At 39.2% G+C, this 25,096-nt stretch overlaps 3 protein-coding genes across 8 annotated transcripts; 1 reads left to right on the top strand and 2 right to left on the bottom strand.

Moving 5' to 3' along the window:
• Positions 1–79: 79 nt before the first annotated feature.
• ndufa13 (NADH:ubiquinone oxidoreductase subunit A13) lies at positions 80–2,696 on the top strand. The gene is made up of 5 exons (XM_044133849.1): positions 80–236; positions 1,483–1,561; positions 1,644–1,715; positions 1,796–1,865; positions 2,466–2,696. The coding sequence occupies exons 1-5, from the start codon at positions 143–145 to the stop codon at positions 2,583–2,585; spliced, it is 435 nt and encodes a 144-aa protein (XP_043989784.1). The 5' UTR covers positions 80–142; the 3' UTR covers positions 2,586–2,696.
• An 814-nt stretch (positions 2,697–3,510) lies between these two features.
• On the bottom strand, positions 3,511–7,782 carry cirbpa (cold inducible RNA binding protein a). 6 transcript variants are annotated; one of them, XM_044133843.1, is made up of 8 exons: positions 7,637–7,764; positions 6,891–7,003; positions 6,684–6,790; positions 6,459–6,597; positions 6,247–6,385; positions 6,110–6,168; positions 3,772–5,601; positions 3,511–3,692 (listed from the first exon to the last, which is right to left on the bottom strand). In XM_044133843.1, exons 2-7 carry the CDS (start codon positions 6,988–6,990, stop codon positions 5,588–5,590), a joined length of 558 nt encoding a protein of 185 aa, XP_043989778.1. In that variant the 5' UTR covers positions 6,991–7,003; positions 7,637–7,764; the 3' UTR covers positions 3,511–3,692; positions 3,772–5,587. The 6 variants fall into 6 exon arrangements, with proteins under 6 accessions (XP_043989778.1, XP_043989779.1, XP_043989780.1 ...); XM_044133844.1 differs by having other exon boundaries at positions 3,772–5,051; XM_044133845.1 differs by having other exon boundaries at positions 3,772–3,866.
• A 2,773-nt stretch (positions 7,783–10,555) lies between these two features.
• LOC122840987 (midnolin-like) lies at positions 10,556–21,869 on the bottom strand. Its single transcript, XM_044133841.1, has 7 exons — positions 21,446–21,869; positions 16,994–17,081; positions 16,835–16,891; positions 14,909–15,400; positions 14,700–14,793; positions 13,270–13,503; positions 10,556–12,899 (listed from the first exon to the last, which is right to left on the bottom strand). Exons 1-7 carry the CDS (start codon positions 21,652–21,654, stop codon positions 12,727–12,729), a joined length of 1,347 nt encoding a protein of 448 aa, XP_043989776.1. The 5' UTR covers positions 21,655–21,869; the 3' UTR covers positions 10,556–12,726.
• Positions 21,870–25,096: the final 3,227 nt, after the last annotated feature.

Here is a 25,096-nt window from a genome sequence, read left to right as displayed (position 1 = left end):
TGGTCTTTGGCGTACATTAAAATGTTTTTTTCTTGATCGAACACGTGGGGGCGATGTGGAGCGAATCTACAGTCCGTTCATTGCATTAAAGAAGAAGACTCTCCCCGTCTACTTGGTCTGTGAAGGAGGAGGCCTGGGCAAGATGGCGGGGTCCAAGGTGAAGCAGGACATGCCTCCTCAGGGAGGATATCCTGCTTTTGATTACAAGAGAAATCTTCCGAAACGAGGATTATCGGGTACATACACCGCACATAAACCTTCTTAAATCCGGGAAAACAGAAACTCCAGTCCGACTGGAGAGGTTGCACTGTCCCAACATTAGCTCATGCTAACTGATCGGTGTCGGTTCATACAGAGACACAATCTGAAATGAAAGACTCGCTGTTGGTAGTTTTTTTATGTAGCTGTGCTTCTCCCGTAAAGAACAGTATTATAATTTTCACCGGTGCTATGTATTAGTGAATTAAACGTATACATTACTAAGAAAACACTTTAAGAGATGGGTCTTGCTAAACTGCTAGCATGTTTGCTTTGTTTACTTCGGTCGCTTTGAAGGATACAGCTTCGTTTGGGGTGAAAAGCTATTGATTATCTGATTAGTTTAACGCATATCTGTAGCTGAACGAGTGTTACTTCAATTGCAGTAGGAAATTCCTGGAATACCTCGATTTAATTACTGCTTTGAATGAATTTCAACTACCAAATGTGTCTATGTGACACTTTAATGGATGAAACAACTTTTAATATCAGGCAATAATAACCTGGATTTAACGCAACTCGCAGGCTCTAATAATGATTGCATTTATTAAGACAGAACGTTGTCAAAAAATATATGCATTATACGTTCGTTTGGTAAGACTGTAAATTATCTGATATGAGCTTTTTTTTTAGTTTAATAAACTAACCACACCTTTGCCTGTTAAATGGACGTGGGGTACCTCAGTTTGAATAAATTTTTCTTCATAATACCTGAAATCATCATTAAAAACTGCTTTTGTAGTTATGTTATCTTTGATATGATATTACTGTTTGCTGCTGCTTTTCAGGCAGACATCATCATCACGTCGAATCCTTAGATCAGTGTAAAGTCCAATACTTAAGACAATTTAAAATGGGACTGAAATATTCTAGATCGATTAGAGATTCTTTAAAAGTCTTTGAAGCCTTTACTCTGTTTTTACAAACAAATAAGGCCGTTTGGATGCTGTAGTTGACAAGAGGGGTGTTGCTTGATAAGTTAGAGTCAAATCTAATCTACATTATTAACATACAATGCATCAGTGTTGCTTAAAGAAAAATCATCTTTCATCGTATTTCCACATATATAAACTTGTCAAATTCAGTTCAGTTTAAAAAAAATACTTCATTGATCCCAAAGGGAAATTAAATTAAATGCAAAGTAATCCATTTTATATATGTGAATTCAAACAGCTGAGATTAATGTGAGGAGAATCAGAGGAAACTTATTTTTCTAATTACTAGGGTATAGTATGTTTGGAATCGGGATCGGCATCATGGCGATCGGCTACTGGCGGATGTTTAGCTGGAACAGAGAGAGGAGGTAAGGCACGGCTCTCGTTTTGGATCCTCTGTCAGATTGTCTGCGATGGCCACAGCGCGGTGATGTGATGTATGTGTCGCAGGCGCTTGCTGATCGAGGAGCTGGAGGCTAGGATAGCACTGATGCCGCTTATTCAGGCAGAGCACGACCGAAGGTGAGGATAAGAACTCGCATGTCGACGTTCAGAAGTGGGATCGGATCGTCGTGTAACAAATGTGTTTCACGTTTCCACAGAACTTTAAGGATGCTGAGGGAAAACTTGGAAGAGGAGTCAATCATCATGAAAGATGTGCCAGGCTGGAAGGTAGAGAATATATATCCACATAATTATATTTATAATATATATTTTTCATAACTGTTGTATAATATTCTGAGGCGTCACATGCACTTTTCATGCATAAACTTCTAAATTCTTGCGTTAGCTTTTATTTTATTACACAAGTTTACACCACTGCACCTTCTATATATATCTGAGATCAAACTACAGGAAGTAAAGGGAACAATAATATTCATACTTTACTATCTTTATTATTTACCCTTGTAATAAATGACCTACTTGAACGCCACAATATTCTGAAAACGACTCAATCACACAGAATTGAGCTGAGTAAATAAGTATATTAATTTTCTACTACACTGCAGCACATAGTAAATTGTTTGCCAGGTAAAATAAACCCATGAATATTCTGGTTGGAAAAATGTTACTACTTTCATGAACGCCATAAATTCATCAGGAAATTAGTGAAAATAGATTTAAATATATATATATATAAAATTGACCAGAAGACCATCATATATCCTTTTCAGTAAAATCTCATCAAAATTCTGATTCCAATGTTTTCCAATCTTATCTGATTTCGAATTCAAGTCCCAGTAAAATCTGCCGCTGTAATGTTTTCTGCAGGTGGGTGAGAGCGTCTTCCACACTGATCGCTGGGTTTGCCCTCTGTCAGACGAGCTGTTCAGCCTCCGGCCACGTGAGCAGTATTTGCACAAGCGCTTTGGCTTCCTCTGGTATGTGTGATTCCAGCTGTGATGAAGATCGTCTCAGACTCCATCAGCGCCCATGTTGACCTGAGCCCTCACTCACTTCAGCTTGTAAATGTTCAATAATAAAGTTGCTTTTTTTTCTTTACCCTAATCTGTTTTTGTTTTTTTACTTTGGCTTTAATTTAGGTGTAAAAAAAATAAATAAAATTCTAGTTGGGTTAGTACACTTTTCAAAGAAATTAATTTTTTCATTGTAAGATAGTTGTTTTTTTTGGCAGATATTTGCACTGGGGCAGCTTTAAATATAGCAGCTGTCAGTTCTTGGATGGATGTTGGATCAGTTTCTCAAACCTGGTGCTCGAGGCTCACCGTCCTGCATGTTTTCTGCTCCAGAGCAGCTGATTAAAAAAAGGAAAACATCTAAAACTTTTCAGTGCAGTAGACTTGAACTTTTTGAAAAGCGTGACAGGTGTCAAATGTTGCAAATCTGTAAAGATTCAAGTGCTTAGAATTACAAAACTTGGTGGTGATACCACTAAATCAAGCACCCAGCATGTCAACTAGCTTCTGCCCATCTTACAAATAAACTGTCCATCTAGTATAAACACTGCAGACTGATTCGTCAGTCTGCAATTCCTAATTGTAAATCCTCCACCTATTATTGCGCTTGTGCAAACGCTCCACCTATTGGTCAACACCCTTAGTAACAGATTACGTCAAAGCATCGAGTCATCTGTTGCTATGGACAAATGCTTTAGCAACCAATGAGATGCTATTGGACTATAGCAACAGCTGTTAATTTGCCAGGTACCCATCAAAGGGAAATAAGTTTTCCCAAATGAGAAGGCCAAACTGAAACAGTCAACCAGAAAAACCTTTTTGGGCCCTTTTACCAACCATTTAATTTTTCCAACCCCAAGTATCACAAAAGTAAATAAAGTGAAAACAAGACCAAGTGATTCAGTCTTAGCTTTATTTTTACAAAAATAAAAGGGAGAATTAGCTGCAGAATGTCTCAATCGTCTTTGATGTTAAACATTTCACAGTTGCTAATGTTTTACACATTCGTTTCTGAAAAGTCATCCAAAAGGACCTTCAGTACTTTTCGGCGACTGCACCAAACCCACTCCTTCAGAGCGACCTGCAACACATTAACATGCCAAGTTAACTCAAAATGTTAAGTAGTTTCACCTGCACAGGGCTATATGTAGCGTTTTTACCTGCTAAGGTGAGTCTGCATGAGGCACTGTGCCAGCTGTAGCCATCAGACCACACTGTGATGAGATCCAGTCAAGTCTCAGTTGGTCAGTTCAACCTAGAGAAAGACATCAATTAGGCCTAAAACCACACAGGGAGCACAAGATTCTGCATGCAACACTTAAACTTGCCATAGGAGAACAAACATTTCAGTAGTGTGGTTGCAGTAATATGGGTGACTTGGAAAGTTATTACTGGAGGAAATTTTGAGGAGCAATGGGGGTGAACAGAACTTGACCGAGCACAATTCTATCCGTGACTTAGAGGCAAATGTTTGCGGACTTTTAGAGCGCTACAATCCGGAAGCTTCCTTAAAAAAAAAAATCCCTCATTATGGCATTATCTGATTCAGGGAGGAGGCCATGGCATGGTTGCAGGAGACATCTGAAGCACAGGACTTTACACAATTGTAGGTATTCATGGAAACAATGAGAACTGCTTTTCAAGGATGTGAGCAAAGCAAAAGGAGATTTTTACCTCACGTGCACTGGCCTACTTTCTTCATTTATGATATAGGCAAGAGCAGCTTTTCATCTTTGAGCACTTGTTGGCAGGCGCAACACTTCTCTCCAAGGACTTGTAGGTTTTTGAAGGAGCTGAGGTCTTGAACATACTGAAGCACTGACAGGACACCAGCTGATGGCTTGAAAACTTGTCACTTTCAATTTTAATTTCACTGGAAGTTTGAACTCACTGGATAGGATTTAAATCAAATTCCCTTAACAAATGTACAAGAGGCACTGGACCAAAAGAAAATTTGCCTAACCTTACATGATAGAAATTAAGCAGCTGCACAAGTTAATCTTTCATGGAAGAAAGCCAAATTTCAGTGCCCTTCCACAACATCCATTTTAAGTGATGTTGGGAATAAAACAGTGTTCCCACGCAGAAACGAGTTAGCCACCACCTTAACATTTCCCATGTGATCATTTTGAAGAGGCAACGGAATCAGGATCATTTCACATTGTTTTAATAGGCTCCATGAAGCCAAACTGACAAAGAAAAAAAAAATCTTGGATCATACAAAGAACATAAAGTACAAAAAAACTGTTCCCGTTCAGTTTACTCTGGTAACGAAGTTACATTTTCTGATCACTTTAAACAAGAGTCCATTTACAGCACAGTTAAGATGCAGATGTTGAGCAGAGCACAGAAGATACCTTGGGCAGACTGTAGCATGCTGCATTTTGCAACTTCATGAACAGCCGGCCACTTCGGATGTGTAGTTCACCAGGAATTCACTCTTTTGGGAGATTGAACACAAAATGAGCCTTGGGTAAGCTAAGGTTCTCAATAGTTTAAGAAATTTGACAATAAAATCCCCCAAAGGTTAATCTGAGTAGGCTAGTTCTTTCCTCAGTTTAAAGATTTGGTAGGAGGTAGGTCAGTTTATCAACAAGGATAACAAAAAAAAAAGCCCCATTAAGATCTTATAAAAAACAAAACACTTTAAAGTGCTGGACAAAAGAAATTAGCTGATTAACTGATCGACAGAAAGCAATGTGGATAGCTGCTTTATCCCCACGTAATAAAAGAAGGGGACCGTACAGTAGTGAGATTATACAGATGTTTTGAACGATGGGAGTGGTCAATTGAGCAAGACTACTAAATTATAATTTGAAACATGGTTGAGAAATAACCAAAACTCATGGCTACATTTAAGTCAAATGCCAAGCTTCTACAACAGAACTACATAATACACGTGGACATGTTTTTTTCCTTGAGGAGCACAGCTTTCAAATACGGCCAGCCAAGTGATGAATCTTGAATCAGGGAGGTTTACTCGTGTGTCGCTGGAGGATAAGAAGTGGGCACAGGTAAAGACACTGAATGTTGACACTGGTGTTTCACAATATCCATTAAACCCACTAGAGCTAGTGCTACAACCCTCCCTTTTTTTTCAGTTTTTTTGCTCAAAGGGCTCCATCAGTTGAGAAGTGAGCGACTTTTGAAGGTGGCATTGTCATCTGCCTTAGAGCTTAAATGTCTCCGCCAGCCTCTTTCAGTGTGGAACGGGACAGCAAAGACAGGCAACTGTATGCAATGAGGCTTGATCTTGGGCTCAGGTACAGAACTGAGGGGCACACATGAGTCTTAAATATTAGGGCTACAAAAGGTATCCTTAATACCTTTTGTACATACTTAAACATGGCAGTTTGAAAGAACATTTTTTTAAATCCTCCAAATTTGTGCTATGGCAAGTTGTCAACGTCTTTAGTACAGCACTACAACATATGGTATCACTTAAGGTTTGACAGCCCACAAAAATAGCTACATTTTAGTCGCATAAAAGATGCTTACCATAGCTGTCATAGCTGTCGCGATAGGATCCAGAGCGGTCTCCATATCCACCCTGTCCCCTAAAAGATGACAAAATATGTTTTACTGTCTTTGTTATTTGTAGATATTGCCATTTAAATGCTGGTTAGCAAACTTACCTGTTGTCCCTGTAACCACCACCACCTGAGGAATATCCTCCACTTCTGTATCCACCACCGCCAAAGCTTCTGTCTCCACCACCAAAGCTTCTGTCGCCGTAGCTTCTGTCACCGTAGCTTCTGTCGCCATAACTACCACCTAAATGCACAGAGCATATATTACATACGGGAGAGAGAAAAAAAAAGTGAATTAGTTTGGTTGTAATACTCACCACGACTGGAGAAGCCACGTCCCCTCCCCCCACGGCCACCAGAGTTGAACCTGCCTCCACGTGGGCCAGAGCTAAACCCTCCTCTGGAGCGACCACCCTTTCCTGCCTCATCAACTCGAATTGCCCGGCCATCAAGTGTCTGCAGGGCATTAAAGGAAATAAAAATGAGCTTTTGTGTCTTAAAATATCCAGTTGCAGACAGCTAGGATGGTACATAAAAATTACCTTTCCATTCATGGCATCCAGAGCATCTTTAGCATCCTCAACATTATCGTATTTCACAAAGCCGAAGCCACGAGATCTTCCTGTCTCTTTGTCTCTGATTACATCGACTAAAAAGAAATTAAATTTAAAAAAAAAATTAAACTTACACTTAATATGTAATGAAACCCGTTTCCAGAATAGTTGCATAAATTCATCTAAATAAGCTACCTTTTTCGATGGTTCCATATTTGCCGAAAGCTGCAGCCAAAGAATCTTCGTTGGTCTCGAAGCTCAGACCTCCGATGAACAGCTTGCCCTCATCCGACATTTTCACAAAGTAACTGAAAGAGGGGGAAAAAATATAAAGAGCGTTAAAGTAAATCCCACACGTCGCCTTCCACCCTCATCAAGTAAACAGCAGGCACGATGACGCAGCTTTAGCAGAAAGTAGGTCAGTTACAAAATGGCGCCTGGCAGTTGCGCACTTTTTGGTCAGACGCTCAACGCGTTCTTTCGAAGTAATACAAAAGTCTTTTTGGTTAATAAAATATGGGAAATAAACGGTGTAAACCTAATTATCCTCACTGAAACCTAACGTGATTTCGAATTTATAACAAGGGACGCCTTTGTTTGATTTAGCCATTAGCCGGGTTTTTCATCGTCGCCATTTTGTGTAACCGGGCTGGTCTTTGTCTTAGTGACCTACTTAAGCGCAGCACGCTGCCCTACTTTTAGGGTTACATAAGTATTCAAAACAACCAAATCCGGCTAAGAATTGTCTGGTCTGGTTTTCTCATATGTTCTGTACGAAGAATACAAAGAATTTTAGAATTTTAATCTTTAACGTTTACTAAAAAAATACTATCTTTCAAACACACCAATACCTTACATTAAAAGAGAATGATAAATGCAGAACGGTCGACCTCCCCATACGTAAATATCAGAATTATAGTAAATGCGAACGGCGCAAATACCTTTTGTCCTTATGTGGAGAACAGGAGAACGTAACGTCGTGCCGATAAGAGTCGAGTGAGACCGGGAAAAGATGAGCGCCCCTTTTTATAGCTTAGGCTCAGAACACTTCTTCTGGTGTTCAACAGTATGGTAACTCTACTGCCATCTCCCGTTCAGCGCATTGAACAACTACTATTCCAGGCTGAAAAACAACTTGTGGGCATGCTGAAAACACTTCGTTTCGATTACGGAACGAGAAGTCATTCCACTTTTCGCACTAAAACCTAACCTGTTCTTTATAGTGTCCAACATATTTGTTGTGTGCAAACCATTTAATAGCATAATTACATTTATCATTTCGAATCTCTGTGTGGTAATTATAGGGGCGGTGGTGGTTTTCGTGACTTCTCGTCTTCATGTTCCCTCCATTTTGCAAACCTCATCGATCCAACTTCTTTATTGTCCAAAAAACACAAAAGTCCCATTTTGGAATACCCCTTTGTCATTTGTCGCGGTGACATTTGTCACCGCGACAAATGTGTTTGTGTATGAAAGTCTTAGCATTTTGTTTTCCATTGTCTGCCTATTATACGCAGTGTCTTTTATGTATAAAAACATGTTAAGATGTCTCGTGTTTCATCTCTCTCTTCCAGATTTTCTATTTGAAAATAATATACAGCATTTGTACGTGTTTTTCCTCCTCTCTCTTGGGTGGTGTTGCGTTATCAGTCATGAACTTTGTTATAATCCAACTTCTGTGAAATGAGGATTGGAAGCTTCACTGTTATCTTCATCGGTGTCATATTTAATACGAAAAAGAAAACATATCTCTTAGATATTTTGTGTATGCTACACAAACTGGCAGTTCCCTACATTAACTAAAATATTAATTTAAGGGTTCCTCCCTTGGAATTCTTTTTGTTTGTTTGATTGTTTGTTTCTTTTTATTTTGGTTAGATTATGTGAACTCAAGCAGCAAGACTTGATCAATTTGTAAATTTTCATGAAGACCAATATCCAACCTGGCAGTGTGTGAAGTAAACATATCTCTAAAAGGCATCCATAATATTAAAAAGCTACAATGGCCATTAGAAACTAAAATGGCAATTGAGATTTGGAGCAGGTTGTTTTGTAAAATAGAAAAACTCTGGCTACTACTTAAAATACAAAAAAATATTGCCAACCACTGTTTATTTTATACCATGCACATGATATGAGAGCCACAAGATCAGAAACCCGTGAACAGGTCAGATTAAATCTCCAAGAAAAGCGCAGAGTCTGTAATGGCTCCGAGTTGGCTCCATCAGCAGGCAGACCACATAACAGTTTTATACCAAGGGCAAAAAATATTAAACACTGGAAAGACAGTATGTCTCCCAAGCAGCAGGACAAATCAACAGTTAACTATGGGTTAGTTACAAGTTGTTCTTTTCAGATTTATTTTTGTTTAAAAAAAATCAATGTAAAGCATGAATAATTTTCCTAGCCCTAAACAATTTTCACAATGTTGTCTACCAAAATAAGTAAAGTACTTGGGAGTAGAATGATGCAGAAGTTTGACAAAATAAAAATGTAAATTTATACTTTTTCAAGACAGTATAGATTGGGGAAACAAATGTGTTGCATAACAGATGACTAGACATTGTTTCTTTATTGTCACAAGCATCCCATTTGACTTTGTTTTGACTAATTTTGGTTTCAGTCTCACTCCTTTTTCTCAGTGCTTCAGTATGTAAAGCCACCCCCAGGTGTTTCAGCTCAGTCTCTGCAGCTGTCTCTTTAAAAAAAAAAAAAAAAAAAGACAGGATGTAGGGGTGAGAAGCCTAACAATAAACCAGATGAGGGTCATCAGCCAGTTGTTGTTATCCTGCAGAGGTGTAGTTGCATTTGAAAATGCCTTTCAGTTCTCTCAACATTCAAACAGAGCAGTTGGTTGAAAACTGGCTGTTCAGGTTTGCACAGAAATCAACCTCTCTCCTCTCCAAAAGCTGTACTCCTCTGAGCGATGGTCCTTTAACCTGAAACCAGCCCTGCTTTGGATTTACCCAATGCATTCATGTTTTTAGGGTCTCTGTGTCACAATGTCTTCATTTTACAGAGCATAATGTCGCCTCTCTGACACTGGGTACAAAGCCCAGACAGTATTTTCATTCATGCTCATGTGTTTTATCAGTTATCAGCACACCCCCGGCTGCTGCAGCTCCTCTCACCGCAACTGATTTGTCTCTATAAGCAGAGCTCCACCTACGACGCCATCTGTATTCTTGATGCTGTTCTGAGCGGGTGGTGTTCATCACTTTTGATCCACCCCAGTAATGAGACAGGAGAGTTTCATGAACAGCTATGAAAGGCAGGATGTAGACAAACCTGTGTTTCTCTTTATTTAGGCAAAGCGTGTATGTTGCTAGCGTTAGCCTGATAGCCACACTGCAGAGAGCTGAAAATTTATATTGGGATTGAAGGAGATCTGGGAGGTTCACCTCGAAAACGAACAAAATCCACACTTTGAATGCTAATGAAGAATAGTCTGGCTCAGACTTGGTATTTGCATGTCACACTACAAAGGAGATTTGTCTTTTCACCACAGGGCAGGGATTGTGACAAAAGGTGTGGGGGAGGGGAGCTTCTTTCTGCAATGCTAAAAGGAGGAGGAGTATGGAGGAGAGTGTAGGAGGAAATGGATGTTTTTCTTTCCAACACACAGAAACCCAGCAGAAAAATCTCCTGTGCATTTCACATGTGTGAACGCACAGGAAGCAAAGCAATAACAACTGATAGTGAGACAGAGAATATACAAATAGGCATTCTTTGCTTTTATAGTACAAATATTCATTCAGTTGAATATCCCTTTAAATACTTTTTAAAAGAATTTTCACCTGGAGATCTTTTTCCAGACCACAGATTTGTCTTTCATTGTAAAGAAGTGAGGATCTTGCTAATTATATATAAAAAGATTTAATGTCAAATGATGCAGTGTATAACACAAATTCATTTTGGAACAGCGATACAGTCACAGTCCACCACTCAGCACACCGTAAAGATGACACTGAATGAAAAAAAAGGACGAAGAGCCAGTTTTGATTTGATCTATTCCTCGTTCCCCACCCTCACCAAAAGGTGTTGACGATCTTTTATCAGTTTTATCTGATGCTATGTGTGACTGACGCCAGTCTTATATTATGGTTATGTAAGCGTGGAACAATGTGTGTGTAAGCAGATAAAAGAGGTAGAGAAAGAGGCACAGAATAACTCATAGAGAACACTCCTTCAGTCAACAAATATCACAAAAACCAGTTGATTCTTCCAATAAATGTCTCAACATGAAAGGGTGAACGCCACATACAGTCGAATGAACTAATAGTCTTTTCAAGGTTTTATTAAGTCTCTGCTTTCATTATTGTTTATATGCTCTTCTTCATTTTTAAAGGGAATATTCTCCAAAGATGAGACGGACTCTTAACATTCATGATAAGGCAATATATTGCTTAGAGTTGTGGTCAGTTGTAAGAGGCACACTCTTTAATAAACATGAAAGAGGCAAGTCACCTGATCAAATACATTGATCTTGTCTAATCACAGATAAATCTCAGCTTTTTGAAGTTAAACTTAAACTACATCACTAAGTAGAATATTTACATAAAATTTACAGAACAGTATGTCAGAGAAGACAAGTCACAGTGTTTGGACTGTGTCGTTCACATTACAGGAATTACAGCGTGGAGGTAAACCAGAAACCAACACAGACATATCAATGCATATTTTAAGGGATAATTCAAGATTTTAAAACTAAAGTTACCTTCAGAGGTTTTGAGCTGCTAATATATTATAAATGTATAATACAACTCTTCTAGTATTCGTTCAATAATCAGATTAGACAGACCTGGAGGCTGAACCTAATGCTGGCTCAAGAGGAGCCACGACATAAGTTCTCTTCTAGCTTAAAAGTACTTAAGTTTCATAAATATGGTAGAAGTTTATGCAAACGCTCACATGAAATGTCAAGTTATTTACAAAGAAGCTGATGTGCACGAGCAGCGTAGGCTGGAGACGGTGCACCACCAGGGATCCTTCTGAAGCATGTTCTGATTACAGAACATAAACGACTTTAAAAAAAAAATAATAATAATGTAAATTCAATGAGCTAGAAACTAAAAATCAGCTTATTTTATACACAAACACATCCTCAATGATCATATTCACGGTTATTTCCACCAAAGCTTTAGAAACAAAACAAGTTGAATGTTTTGTTTCAAGGCAGAATATTTTCTGTCATCATTTTTGATTACGAAAATATCATGTCCTACAGTAACAACGAGCATTGAGGCTTGTTAGGAGTATATGAATATTTTAATATTAATCAATTTCTTTGTTGATTAATCCCTTTTTTTAGGGATTTCAGTAAGACTCTAGAACACTGTAATTATTTTAAGTTCTAACCTGCACACATAATCTTGGCGTTATTTGAAAACAAGTTTGCAAAGATTATACTAAATAAGAAGTGTTATTAACTTCAGTTGAGATAGTAAAACCTTTTAAAGACCCTCAATTTAAAAATCTTAAAATATCCCTTTAAGGATGAGGAGAAAAACATAATGTATATTTCATGAGCTAAGGATAGTCTTACTGGTGAAGGAGGAAAACTACAAGGACCATCTGTAAATACTGCATGTTGTTGTAAGGCACAACTCATGAGCTAAAAACGACATAGTCCTGCATCATTTTCAAGGGTGATTTGCTATTTGTTTTGTGTCCAGAGAATAACAAGCCCCCAAGGCCCACAGAGCTGACAGAAACCCTCATTATCAGAAGTACTTATGTTTCATTCTGCTCACAGTAGCTAAACTCTAAAAAAATGTAGAACAGAAAAACAAACAAACAAACAAAAAAGAACTTTCTGTAATGTTATACTACATATAGAGCTATCTCCATCATGCTCAGTAAACGGGCGCAGGAAAAGTGCTGTATAAAGCTTATACGTTTTTGTTTGTCTAATGTATGTCACTATAAACAGAAAAAAACCTGCTCTGGTTTTATGTACTGCCTATTGTGAAAATCGTTCCTTCTATTCAAATAGCTACAAGAAGAAATCACAGTGAGCAGTTTGCGTACACTAGGAACGGTGGAGCCGGTGCTGGTTTGGTTGAGCGAATCCATGGAGGAGAGAACACCTACGAATCCGCCTATGGCGACGCCTCTGATGCATCAGAAGCTGCAGGCGCTCCATCTTGCAGTGCATTGTTTTATTCTCTTCAGAGGAGTGAAGCGTCTGACTCTCATCCCCTCCTGGAGAGAGAGAAGGAAAAAAAACTGTGTTACACTTGATGCATATGTGTGAAAACCAATAGGTTTTGCAGAATTCGTTTGCAAAGAGTGAAATTGCAAAAATTTTTAATTTGTTTGCACATTTCTGTTGGAAAATGGACTAATTGAACACTTTAGCTGAAAATCTTACAATAATATTTTTAAACCTGAGGCTACATAGATGATTGGATAGTTTTGGAATAAAATGAATTAATACAAATTGACTTTGAGTCTAAACTGGACCAGTTTGTCTAAAAAAAATGCTTTCAGACGACATTTGTTAGAATTTGACAACAATGAAACAGTGGATCAGCATACTGAATTGTGCATCAAATACACCATGTCAGCTTACCGCTGCGCGCTGTGCTTTGGGTTGGTGGTTGTCCATTTCTTCCCATGCAGGGATCCTCTGGGGTGAGATGGCTGTCTGGAAGGTTTGAGGCAGTGCACTCGTTACATAAAGGAGGCAGCAGCGCCCCCTGGTGGTGGCAGGCAGCTCTGAGCAAGTCGTTGAGGATTTGGAGAATGATGGCGATGCCGCGACGAGGATGACTGATGCCTCCATGACTGCACGGGGCCAGTGTCCCTGATAGGATTGGACATTATTAGAAATATTAATGATCGATTTACAGATGAAATGATAAAAGCTGTTGAGCTAAGTCTTTGATAACAACTGTAAACTTTCACCTTCTTGGTAAACAATGTGTATTCATTCATTTTGATTAAATTAAAAAGAAAAAAGTCTGGCACATTTTTAAAATACCCATTGAAGTTTACATGTTTATATCATATTACAACCACAAAAATCAATGTCATTTACTGTGATATATCATATTGCAAAACCGAGCATGGAAAATGATCAGCATTTTCAATAATAAAGTCTGAAAAATGTGCTTCATCATCCTGAAGATCTTTCCTGTTTTCACTGAAGAAAATAATCTCCACAGCATGATGCTGCCACCACATTTCATAGCATATTCAGGGTGTTATGCAATTCTAGTTTCCTGCCAGATATAATCTTTTGCATTGGATGTTGATTCTGGATTTTTGATGGTTTTCCTTACTGCTCATTCCTAAAGGCAAGGATCGTAAAGTGCAAGAACAATAGGTCTCCTGATGACAGATCCTGACTCCTGAGCTGTGGGTTTCTGCAGTTTCTCTAGAGATAATATGGGCCTCTTGGTGGCTTCTCTATTTGCTCTCCTTCCCTCTCCTAGTTTACGTGACAGCCATGCCTTGGTGGGTTTGTAGTTGTCCCAAAATCTCTCTACAGTAATTTCAGTAGGTAGACTGGATAGTGCTCTTTAAGATGTTTTAAACACAAACTTGGTTCAAATTTCTTCTAGGCTTTCTTCACTCTTTGGTCTTCACGTTTGTTCACTAATGAACTCTGAAGCCTTTACTGGACAGCTCCACAGCATGGATCATGGATCTGTATCGTGATTAAACCACCCACAGAAGATTCTGTTTATTAAGTAAATGACTTCTGGAGGTGTTGTATCAAATTTGATTAAGTATCAGAATAAATGGAACAAAATCCATAACTGTGCCATATTTTTCAGATTTAAGTTAGTAAAAAAAATAAAATAAACTATTTTCCACTTCACATATGCTACTTTATGTTGGTGTATGACATAAAAAACCCAACACATTTAGTAAAAGTTTAATCCTGTACGTTTAATCCAAAAGTATTTTTCACATTTTCTAACCTGAAGTGTGAAAAAGACTTTTGGAAGGATCTACTGTGTGTATGTACATACTGCTGTTTCTACAAAGACCTACCAGAAAACGTCCCAGAGAAGACGCCTGGAGAGTGACTCATGACGCTGTCAATGACCGCCCCTGGAGGCTGTGACTTATGTGCAGGAACATCTCCCTGTTAAAAAAAAAAAGTCATTAATGTCTATAAAAAAAAAAAAACTAAAAGTGAATTGTAGATGTTTGCTGTTAACTACAATCATTGGAGGAGGAAAACGGGTATCATCACAGACCTCTATGAAGGCTGAAATTGGTCCTGGTTCAGAACTGGTGGGTCTGGATGAACAGACTGGTGTAGCTGCAGGAGGTAGATTTGGAGGATGTGTAGAGTCCAAAGGCAAAGCAGGTTTGCAGTCAGACTGTGAGCGCCGCACTAACGGAGGATCCATGCAGTGCTCAAGTGCTACGCTTGTGGACGAGATAAAGGAAGTTCTGGGTTTCTGACTGCTACATTGGAGGGAGGATGCAGAGCGAGCCGAGGGCAAGGGAGGAGAGGAAGTCTGTGAGGTGGTGAATCCTAAGGAGGACCCCGCAGAGGATGCCTCCAGGAGGTTCCCATTGTTCGCCGGTGCAGTTTGAGGTTTGCATCTGGTCTGAACCACTGAGTCCGTGTTCCCCTGGAGCTCCCTGACCTCCTGCGACAGCTGGAGCTGCACATACATCGTGTGGGCCCCGGCTCCAAGGCTGAGGGTCAGAGGCAGGCGCCCCGAAAGGAAGTCCTCTATCTGCAAGAAGTGCGGAAAAATAACCAGTGAAAAAGAAATCTCCCAGATTTTCGTCCCGAATCTGATAGAAAAGTTGCTGATGAGAAAACTATTGTTTTGTTGACAATGAAAGTGAGTTAAGAACTGCTCAGAGAACATCTGAGGCCAAGAAGGACAAAACTCTGTTTACAGAAATAATAAATAGCAAACATGAGTTTGTCTTGATGACAATAGTAAACATAATAAATCAATTATTATAGATGCAATTTACAAGATAAAGAAAATTTGTGTTGTGTTAGAAACCTTCCTAATTTCCTCAGATATTGGTTTTAATCTCTTATTTATTCATTTACTTCATTATTTTTTATCCATTGGAATCACTTGTTTTGCCCCAAGACATAAAGGACATAATAATTCAAATGTACAGTACAGACCAAAAGTTTGGACACACTTTTTAACTGAATTCAATGAGAATGCGTGTCCAAACTTTTGGTCTGTACTGTATTATTATAATTATTATAATCTTGACATTCCCATGAATCTAGACTACCTCCAGTGATGACTATCATTGTTTTTCCAGTGACACAGATGGCATTCATTATCAGTATTGCGCCACACCATCATAGTCCCTCCACCATAAACTGTTTGGCCTTAGCAGAAACGTTTGTCAAGTTTTAGTGGGAACAACATTTCTGTGTTTTCCTTACAAATTCAGCACAATTTAAGAGAGATTTAAAAAAAATACCACAGAGTTCCTCACTTTTTGTGTAAAGTTTATATATTCAAATCCATTCAATTTGTACAAATACAACACAATCCAATCACATAGACATTCTGATTGAAACTTGTATAAATCAACAAATTTGTTATGAAACAACTCAGTTAAATGCTAAAAGGTAACCCCAAATGATTGAAGTCACAGACTTTGAATCAATTAAAATGCCAAAGTATTTGACCAGGCAATATTACACAGGGTCAAAGATATAGTCAGAAATAACAAGTTTCTTTATTTTAGTACTTGAAGCCAAATAAATGCCATCCAGACATTCATTTATTCAATAACAAAGTGAAAAAGTACAGTAGTTTGTTCTTAAGAAGATGTAGCCCAAAGACATATGCATATTTCTTTTCTGCATTAAGTCAACAAGCTTTGTAGTACCAGCTTTTAATCTGATTAAATGATTATACATTTATAATTTATGGATCGTAAAAATTTTCTCAATAGAAGCATGGACAGATTCAGTGAACTGGACTGTACCAAACACTGTGGTGCTAATTTTGGTACAAGATGAAGATTAAATTACAAATTAAGATCAAGTGCATGTATTTCAGCCCAGGTTTTAGTTATAAATAAAAATTCTAGAATATTTTACAAGAAAATATTTTTTTTATTATATATATATATATAAATATAAATAAAACAACGTCCACTTAGCGCCTAATGCAGGTTCTCACCTGGGATTCTGTTAAACTCTCCAGCTTGTCCATCACTGTCCTCTCTCTCGTTGAACTCTGCAATAAATAACCACAATCCCCCGAAAAGCTCAGTTTTTGTTCATGGCTGCATATCATTTTGCTATGTTTGTAAAAAGAGAATGTGGGAGACAAACTTACTACTGAACCAGTCTCAATAACTGGGACTAGAGTCAGTCTGCTGCCATCTGTCACACCCTGCTCCATCAGTGTCCCTGCAGTCAGGTGGCTTTATAACACAAAAAGGGTACAAGTTTATGGTAAATGACCTGTACATGTATACTTCACACTACATTCGTTCACCCATTCACGACCACCAGCCGCAGTGAAAGCGGGTAAAGTGTCTCAAGCCAGCAACCCACTGGTTTCACACACAGTGGGTTGGGGGGGGTTGGGGGGTTGGGGTTTCACACACAGTGGGGAATTGGTTGCAGCTGACATGGCTGATGTGACTGGAGCGCGCTCTTCCAAATCTCCGGCGGTTTCTAGAGCTCGCTTAAATCCATGCATATATAAAACTATTGAGGATAAAATTATCGTAGAGGACGAATTTTTACACTTTCTTTCTATTAAACTAAAGACTCTAAGCCAGGATGAGATTGTTTTGTTAGCTGTCAACACCTTTGACTCAGACTGGATAGAAACATCAAAGAAGACGCTGTATGAGCTCTGTACCTCTTCTCAGCGTAACGTCTCGTATAAAGGAGCACAAAAGGATATCAACAATGTGAAGGCATGCCTCAAAGTGCTTAACGAATGCGGGGATAAAATTCCCAGATTTGTGTCCCATTACTTGGACGAGTTGCCTCCTGTGACTTTTTCCAACATGGATGTTCGCGCTTTCGCAAAATGGAACAGCTCCACGTTTCAGTATCTGCCATGAAGCAAACACTTCAAACTCAGGCTGAAGTAAGTGAAGGTCTTCACGATGTTATGACGGATCTGCGGCGGTGTCTGCTCTAGAACATACCGATCAAGGATGCGGAATCCGATCGGTACCGTTGAAGAAAATGGGTAGGGCGCATATGGATCTGAACACCGCCCTGGATATGGAACGCCGTCTTCAAGATCTGGAGGGGGATTTGCTATCAATTGCAAAGGAAGATACTCCAGCGTTGTGTACCGGAGAATCTACGCCATCTCCGGGATCTCCGAAGTGGAGCCAGGTCGTGAAACGGCACCATCGACAGCCCAAAGATCCCTCGGTGAAGACGACGACGACTCGCTCTGGCCCTTCACTGGGACGCAGGAAAGCTGGACAGACCATTGTTGGTACTGGAGCCGCAGGGAACATCAAAATGGTGAAAACCAAACTGGTGAGTGTTTTTGCCTCTAAATTTTCACCTGACCTGGATGCGGAAACACTATGTGCTTATCTTAAAGCCAAACTTGGGCAAAATGTGACATGCCAGAGACTCACTACTGCTAATACCCGGTACGCCTCATTCAAGGTTTCTGCCGAATGTAGTGAGGTGGCTGTCATGTACAACCCAGAGCTTTGGCCTGAGGGAACCATTGTGAGAAGATTTTACGAGCCGCGCAAAACCATTATCGGCGCAAATGCTGCCCTTTCTTCCATGGACAAATGCGCGCCTACTGCTGGGGTGAGCACAAAGTCATAAAAGAAAAAAAAAAAGAAAAAAAAAAATGGACATTAAAGTCATCTCTTACAACTGTCGTGGCCTGCGCTTAGGGCAGAGTGCAGACGATAAAGCTCGCCGTTTGGTTGTCGACCAGTTGTTGCTACATTGCGACATCTTGTGCTTGCAAGAAACTTTTTTAGCCAAACAGGATTTAAAAGGTCTAAACTCTATCAATGATAGTTTCCTGGGTGCTGGAGAATCTACTACTGACCTCAGTTTGGGAATTAAAAGAGGAAGGATACCAGGAGGGGTGGCTATATTATGGAAAAAAAGCCTGGACTCAGTGATAAATGTCATGAGATTAGGTGTGGACTGGTGTATTGCAGTACGTGAAACAGCATGACAAAGAATTTATTATTTTAAATGTCTATGCTCCATATGAATGTCATCATAACGAAGAAGAATACCTTAGTAAACTTGCTTATATTAGCTCTTTTATGCAAAATGAGAAGTCAAAAAGTATCTATGTCCTGGGTGACATGAATGCAGACATCTCAGATAAAAACTCGCTGTTTGCTAAACACCTGATTCATTTTTGTACAGACTTTAATTTAATATTGTCAAGTAAAGAACTTTTGCCAGCTGCAAGTTACACTTATATAAGTGAAGCCTGGCATACTACATCTTGGTTGGACCATTGTATTACTACAGCAGATGCTCATGCTGCTTTGATATATATTAATATCTTATATAATGTGTCCACTGTTGATCACATCCCTTTCGAGGTATCAATTAGATTTGATCATATACCTGCAACTGTAAATAAGAACAGTATTCAAAAACAGATGCAAATAGACTGGTCTTCTTTATCTAATAAACAAAGAGCCTCTTACTATGCCCAAACTGATCAACTGTTATCTTCCATTAACTTACCAAGAGAGGCAGTTACTTGCACAGACTGTAACTGCTCTAAAATTGAACATAGGATCAATATAACTAGCTTATATTTTGACATAATTGAAGCGCTTATGGGAGCCAGTCTGCCTTATAATAAGAGTAATGTAAAGATTAAAAATAGACCAGGTTGGAACACATATGTGTCTAAATTCCACCATGAAGCCCGCGAAGCTACTAAATATTGGGCTCTAGCAGGTAAACCTAGACAGGGCCCTATATTTGAGCAGAAAAAGCTGTCCACTTCAAAATACAAATATGCACTACGCTTCATTAAACAGAATGAGCAAACCATGAGGGCTGATTCCTTGGCAAAAAAGTTTTTAGGAAAGGATACAAAAACCTTTTGGAAAGAGGTCAAAACTATCAATAACAATAAATCCTCTCTCCTTACACTGTTGATGGTGTTTCTGGGGTGAATATGATTGTAGATTTTTGGCAACACCACTACAGCAAGTTATTCACCTGTGTACAGAGTGAACCCTTCCAGGTTGACAAAGTTAGCACTGTAGAAACTATCAAAACACACGAGGTCTATCAAGCAATTAAAGAACTGTCTGTAAATAAATCTATAGGAATGGATCTTATTTCAGCTGAACATCTCAAATTTGCCAGTTCAAGAGTTGTCCCTCTGCTTGCCTTGTGTTTCACTGGTTTTATTATGCATGGTTTTATTCCTGAATCCTTGATGAATGTTCTTTTACTTCCTGTGATTAAAAACAAAGCTGGTAAAATTGGCAGCTCTGATAATTACAGACCTATAGCCCTAGCTAATACACTGTCTAAAGTCTTTGAACTTATTCTTCTGCCAAAATTTGCAAAGATAGTAATGTCTACTGAAAATCAATTTGGGTTCAAGCCCAAACATGGCACTGATATGTGTATATATGGACTAAAAGAATTACTGAAAAATTATAACAGCAAAATTCTACAGTTTTTCTGTGTTTTTTAGACGCCACCAAGGCTTTTGATCGTGTTAATCATAGAAAACTATTTTTAAAATTGTGCCAAGCTGGTGTACCTAAGTATATAGTAAGATGTCTGTCCTACTGGTATGCTAATCAAACTATGCAGGTGAAATGGGACAACTGTATGTCTGCATCCTTTCATGTCAGCAATGGAGTCAGACAAGGAAGCATTTTATCTCCTATTTTGTTTAACTTTTATATGAATGATCTTTCTAAGCAGCTAAACCTGTGTAGAACCGGCTGCATGGCTGGTGATACTATTATTAATCATTTAATGTATGCTGATGACCTAGTGGTTTTTAGCCCAAGTTCAGCTGGTCTTCAGGAGCTGCTTAATGTCTGTTCAGCATATGGTGAGTTACATGATGTTAAGTTCAATCCTTCAAAAAGCACCATCTTGATCTGTCGCACTAAGGAGGACAAAAATAGACTATTTCCACATTTCAAACTGTCTGGGTCTTTATTGAAAGTCTCAACTAAAGTGAAATATCTTGGTCATATGTTGACAGATTGTCTGTCTGATGATGAGGACATTTACCGTCAGGTTCGAATGTTATACGCTCAGGCAAATATTCTTGTCCGTAAATTTGGATTCTGTTCGGATGAAGTGAAGCTGAACTTGTTTAGATCATATTGTACATCACTGTATACTGCACATTTGTGGTGCAATTTTAAAAAAGCCAGTCTTCAAGTGAGGTGGCTTACAATGATGCACTTAGACTTTTATTAAATAAACCCAGATGGTCCAGTGCCAGTGAACTGTTTGTATCTGCCCGAGTCAGCACTTTGATGGCTGTCTTGAGAAAACTTATGTATAGATTTATTTGTCGCTTAAATGAGTCTAATAATAAAATTATACTACTGTTGGCAAATGTTAAATATAGTGCAATAAAGTACTCATCTGTACTCTGGAGACACTGGTATGATTGCCTTTTGTAAGGCTAGAAGTCATGTGTTTGTATTGTTTATTTTTTTTGTACTTTTTATTCTTTTATTGTCTTTGTTTTCTCTTTGTATGTAATCTGGACTCTGAGTCTGTAATAAAAATCAATCAATCAAACAGACACACACAGTCAGAGCTAACCTACCTGTCTTTATGCACCACTATGATTCTGTCTGTCTGCAGCCCCAGTTTCTGGGAGATGAGCTTCCTCAGCCCCTCCGCAGTCTCTCCACGCTGGACACTGAGCTCCACCGGGCAGCCGGTTGTTGAAGTGATGGTCAAACGCATCGGTGGCTCCCCGCCTGCAGGCTGTGGAGTAGGGAAGCCCCGACGCTGCGTCTTCGGCTGCTCCATGCAGAGTCACTGCTTGGTCGGTCTTTAAAAATAAAACCTTGGTGAAAACAAGCAGCTGCAATCGGATTGGCTCGCCAGACTACTTCATCCGTGGTTAGACATGTTCTAAAACTCCAAAAACAAACGACTTAACTGCAGCACACGGTGTGACAGCTGCTTTTTCTGAGCGTGACAGAGCCGATTTAAGCTAAGAGTAAAACGTATCCTTGTTAGGAATTAGCCCCGCCCGCTTGGACCAGCAGCCAATCAGTGAGCGCTATAACACTACTGAGGCAGCAGTTTGTCCAATCCGATGCCGTTGTGTCTACACTGCTCCACCCATGTTTGTTCTTTCCTCACCATTCATAAATGATGCAACATAATCAGGTTCGTACAGGATATCGCCATGTGGAAATGTCCGTTTTACTCATACGACATACTTTAAATATCTAGGGATTGTCTGCATTATTCACAGTTCATACAGAAAAAAATAGAAATAGTTTTTTTTATTATATAAAACAGAAATGACTAATAACCTCCACAGTTTACAATTTTTACGTTTGAGTTTGTTGTTGTTTTATATATAATGACTAATGTCACACGCTGACACTGCACATCTTTCCGCTTGTACCTGCTGAACAACTAAAAAGTGTATTTTGTGGCACACCATTGGAATTATTTACTTGCTGAACTTTTGTCACAATGTACGACTATACCTCAATGGGGTTTTTTCATGGCAGAAAACGTTTTAAATTTTTAAAATTTAAAAAAAGCATTATGTACTTGTGTTTATGTTCCTTTTACTCTGATACCCCGAAATAAAATCTGGTGCGATCAACCGCTTCATAGACCACCAAATTGGCAAATGAAGTCTGCCTGTAACCGCCAGGTGTGTGTAATCAAATGTCATAAATGTTTGTGAAGATCTCAGAGGTTTGTTATAGACCAAGAAATAGACCAAAGGACACACCAGGCAGGTCAGGGATAAAGTCTTTAAAAAGTTAAAAAGCTGAGATAGGCTCTAAAATAATATCCCAAGCTTTCAACATCTCATGGGCCAGTGTTCATTTTCAACCTATCATCAGAAAATGCTAATGTATGATACAACTGCAAAACCTAAACAAACTGGCTGGACAGAGCAGCATTTTAAACAGAGATGCAGTCAAGAGGCCAGTGCCAACTCTAGAGGAGCTGCAGAGATGCACAGCTTAGGTAGGAGAATCTTCTGAGAAATATAACAATTACCGAGGCATTTCACAAATCTGGACTTTATGGAAGAATAACCAGAATACCGATGAAATTAAGCCATAAGAAGTTCAACTTAAAGATTGCAGCAATGTAGTGAGACACAAAAACCTCAAGGAGGATGCTTGTATCAGATGAGACATAAATTCAATTTGTCGTGGCCTGTATACCCACAAAAGGTTTTATTTGGTGGAAACAGTATGTCCCATTTTGAAACATGGTGGTGGCAGCCTCATGCCATGGGATTGCTGTTCTTCAACAGGACCAGAGAAGCTGAAGTTGAAGGGAAGATGAATGGAAATCCATAGAAATCCTGGAAAAGTAGAGGTTTACCTCCGAAGACTTACAAAAATCCTAAAAATATGTCCTGGACTTTGTGTTTTTAATGTGACAAAAAAGTTGGTGCGTTTCTTCATCATGCATTCCTTTAGTTAGATGAACTTGCCAAAACCCTATGAAGGCAACCCACACCGTAATGCTCCCATCTACAAACTTCCCTTTTTGCGGAGTGTTTTCAGAGTTTGCCCTCCAAAAATGGTGAAATCAAAATAGCTCAGCACTGGCCTAATCTAGATAGACTCTAGGGGACGCAAATATAATCTAGATAGATTATATTCCCGTAGTATTTTGCTGGTTTATCTAGATGTTTTGCTGCAAACTTTAAATAGGCTTCAACATACTTTTTCTTCAGAAGTGGAGTCTTGTGCAGAGAGTGTGTTTAGGGACCACTGAAGTTGAGCCCATTACTTATTACTTTTATGTGAAAAGTTATTTTAAGTCTTTTGTAAGCTTTCAGTAAATGCTCTCTTGCTCTTGTAAAGCAGTTTTAGTTCTTTTTTTTGTTTTCTTTTGACTCCTCTACCAGGAATTTTATGAGAGAAAAAGCTAAGGGAATGAGGTTCTTCCACCTCACTACAACATTCAGAAGTTTAGATATGCAGCTGTAACCACGGCTTTCATCATGTTTAGCAACTGTAACACTCCTTTGTGAAGGTCTTTGTTCTTAACAAGTGTACCACTTTGTGGACTAAGTTGGTAAAGCGAAACTTTGCAAAAACGCTATAACAAAAAAAAAAAAACTGTCATATTTTGGGGGTGCGTTGAGAAGTTACCCTTGAAATTGATCAATTGCCATGAAAATTGCAGATTTGCATACATTGTCCAGCTGGTATTGTGCACAGAAAAGTATAGTGCTGATTTTAGCTGCATATCTGAGTCTTGCCCGGTTTCATGGTTCAGTTGTTGGCAGGAGATGTACACAGAAAGCACTTTGTATTCTGCAGTCTCTCACATCTTCAGCAGTGAGGTCATATGATGCAGAGCAGAGAGAAGAGCTTGGAGTAAAACGTGACGTAGGAAGTGAGTGAGGGCGGAGAAATGGAGCTGATTTATGGCTCCTCGCAGCCAAAAATAGCTGCAGCAGCATCACTCTGGCTTTCTCGCCTGCGTCACCTCCTCCCATACCTTACCTTACATGTTGGTTCAGGGCAGACAGGTTGGGTTTGATTCTTCAGATTTCATGTTGCCTACAAAGATCAAGTAAGTGCTAGTAGCAGCATAGGTTTGAAATCAACTCATCAGAAGATCTCATCAAAATCCTAAATGTCATTTAAATGTTTGCTGAACTTATGAAGGATTCCCTCTCTGGTCTCTTATTTTTTTTTTATAACTTTCTGCTATGACCTCAATGGTCTTGTGATATTTTGATGGAGAGCTTCCTCCGCCTCCCGTCTCCCCCAATCTCATCCAGGCTTTTCTCTGAGGTGGGAAAGGCAGCAGCTTTAAATGCTTCGAGCTTCGGTGAGAACAGTTCCACAGGATGTCCTGCTCAGACAGATGCAGCTCTGACGTCAAACAGTGCACGCATGCACACACACGCCCACGCACACCCACGCGCGCACACACGCACACACACACCCGTGCGCACACACACACCCACGCACACCCCCGCGCGCACACACACACACACACGCTTTTTATACTGCACTCACCCTCTCCTTCGCATTCCAACTCTTTTTATGGCCTCTGCTGGCATCTTTTCCCAAATATCTCAGTTTTGAGATATCACATGCTTTGGATATCCTGGAAATTTTCAAAGGAAAAAAACCTTGCACATAAAAAAATACACTTTTAATATTTAATCAAGCACAGTGTCATGCAAAGAAGCCTTTTTATACCTTGACATTTTTCACATTTAATCACCACAGATGCCAATGCT

This window comes from Gambusia affinis, linkage group LG12 (assembly GCF_019740435.1).
Source record: "Gambusia affinis linkage group LG12, SWU_Gaff_1.0, whole genome shotgun sequence".
Taxonomy (NCBI): domain Eukaryota; kingdom Metazoa; phylum Chordata; class Actinopteri; order Cyprinodontiformes; family Poeciliidae; genus Gambusia; species Gambusia affinis.
Note: the sequence above shows the minus strand (reverse complement) of the source record. Positions and strands in the feature narration are given on the sequence as shown.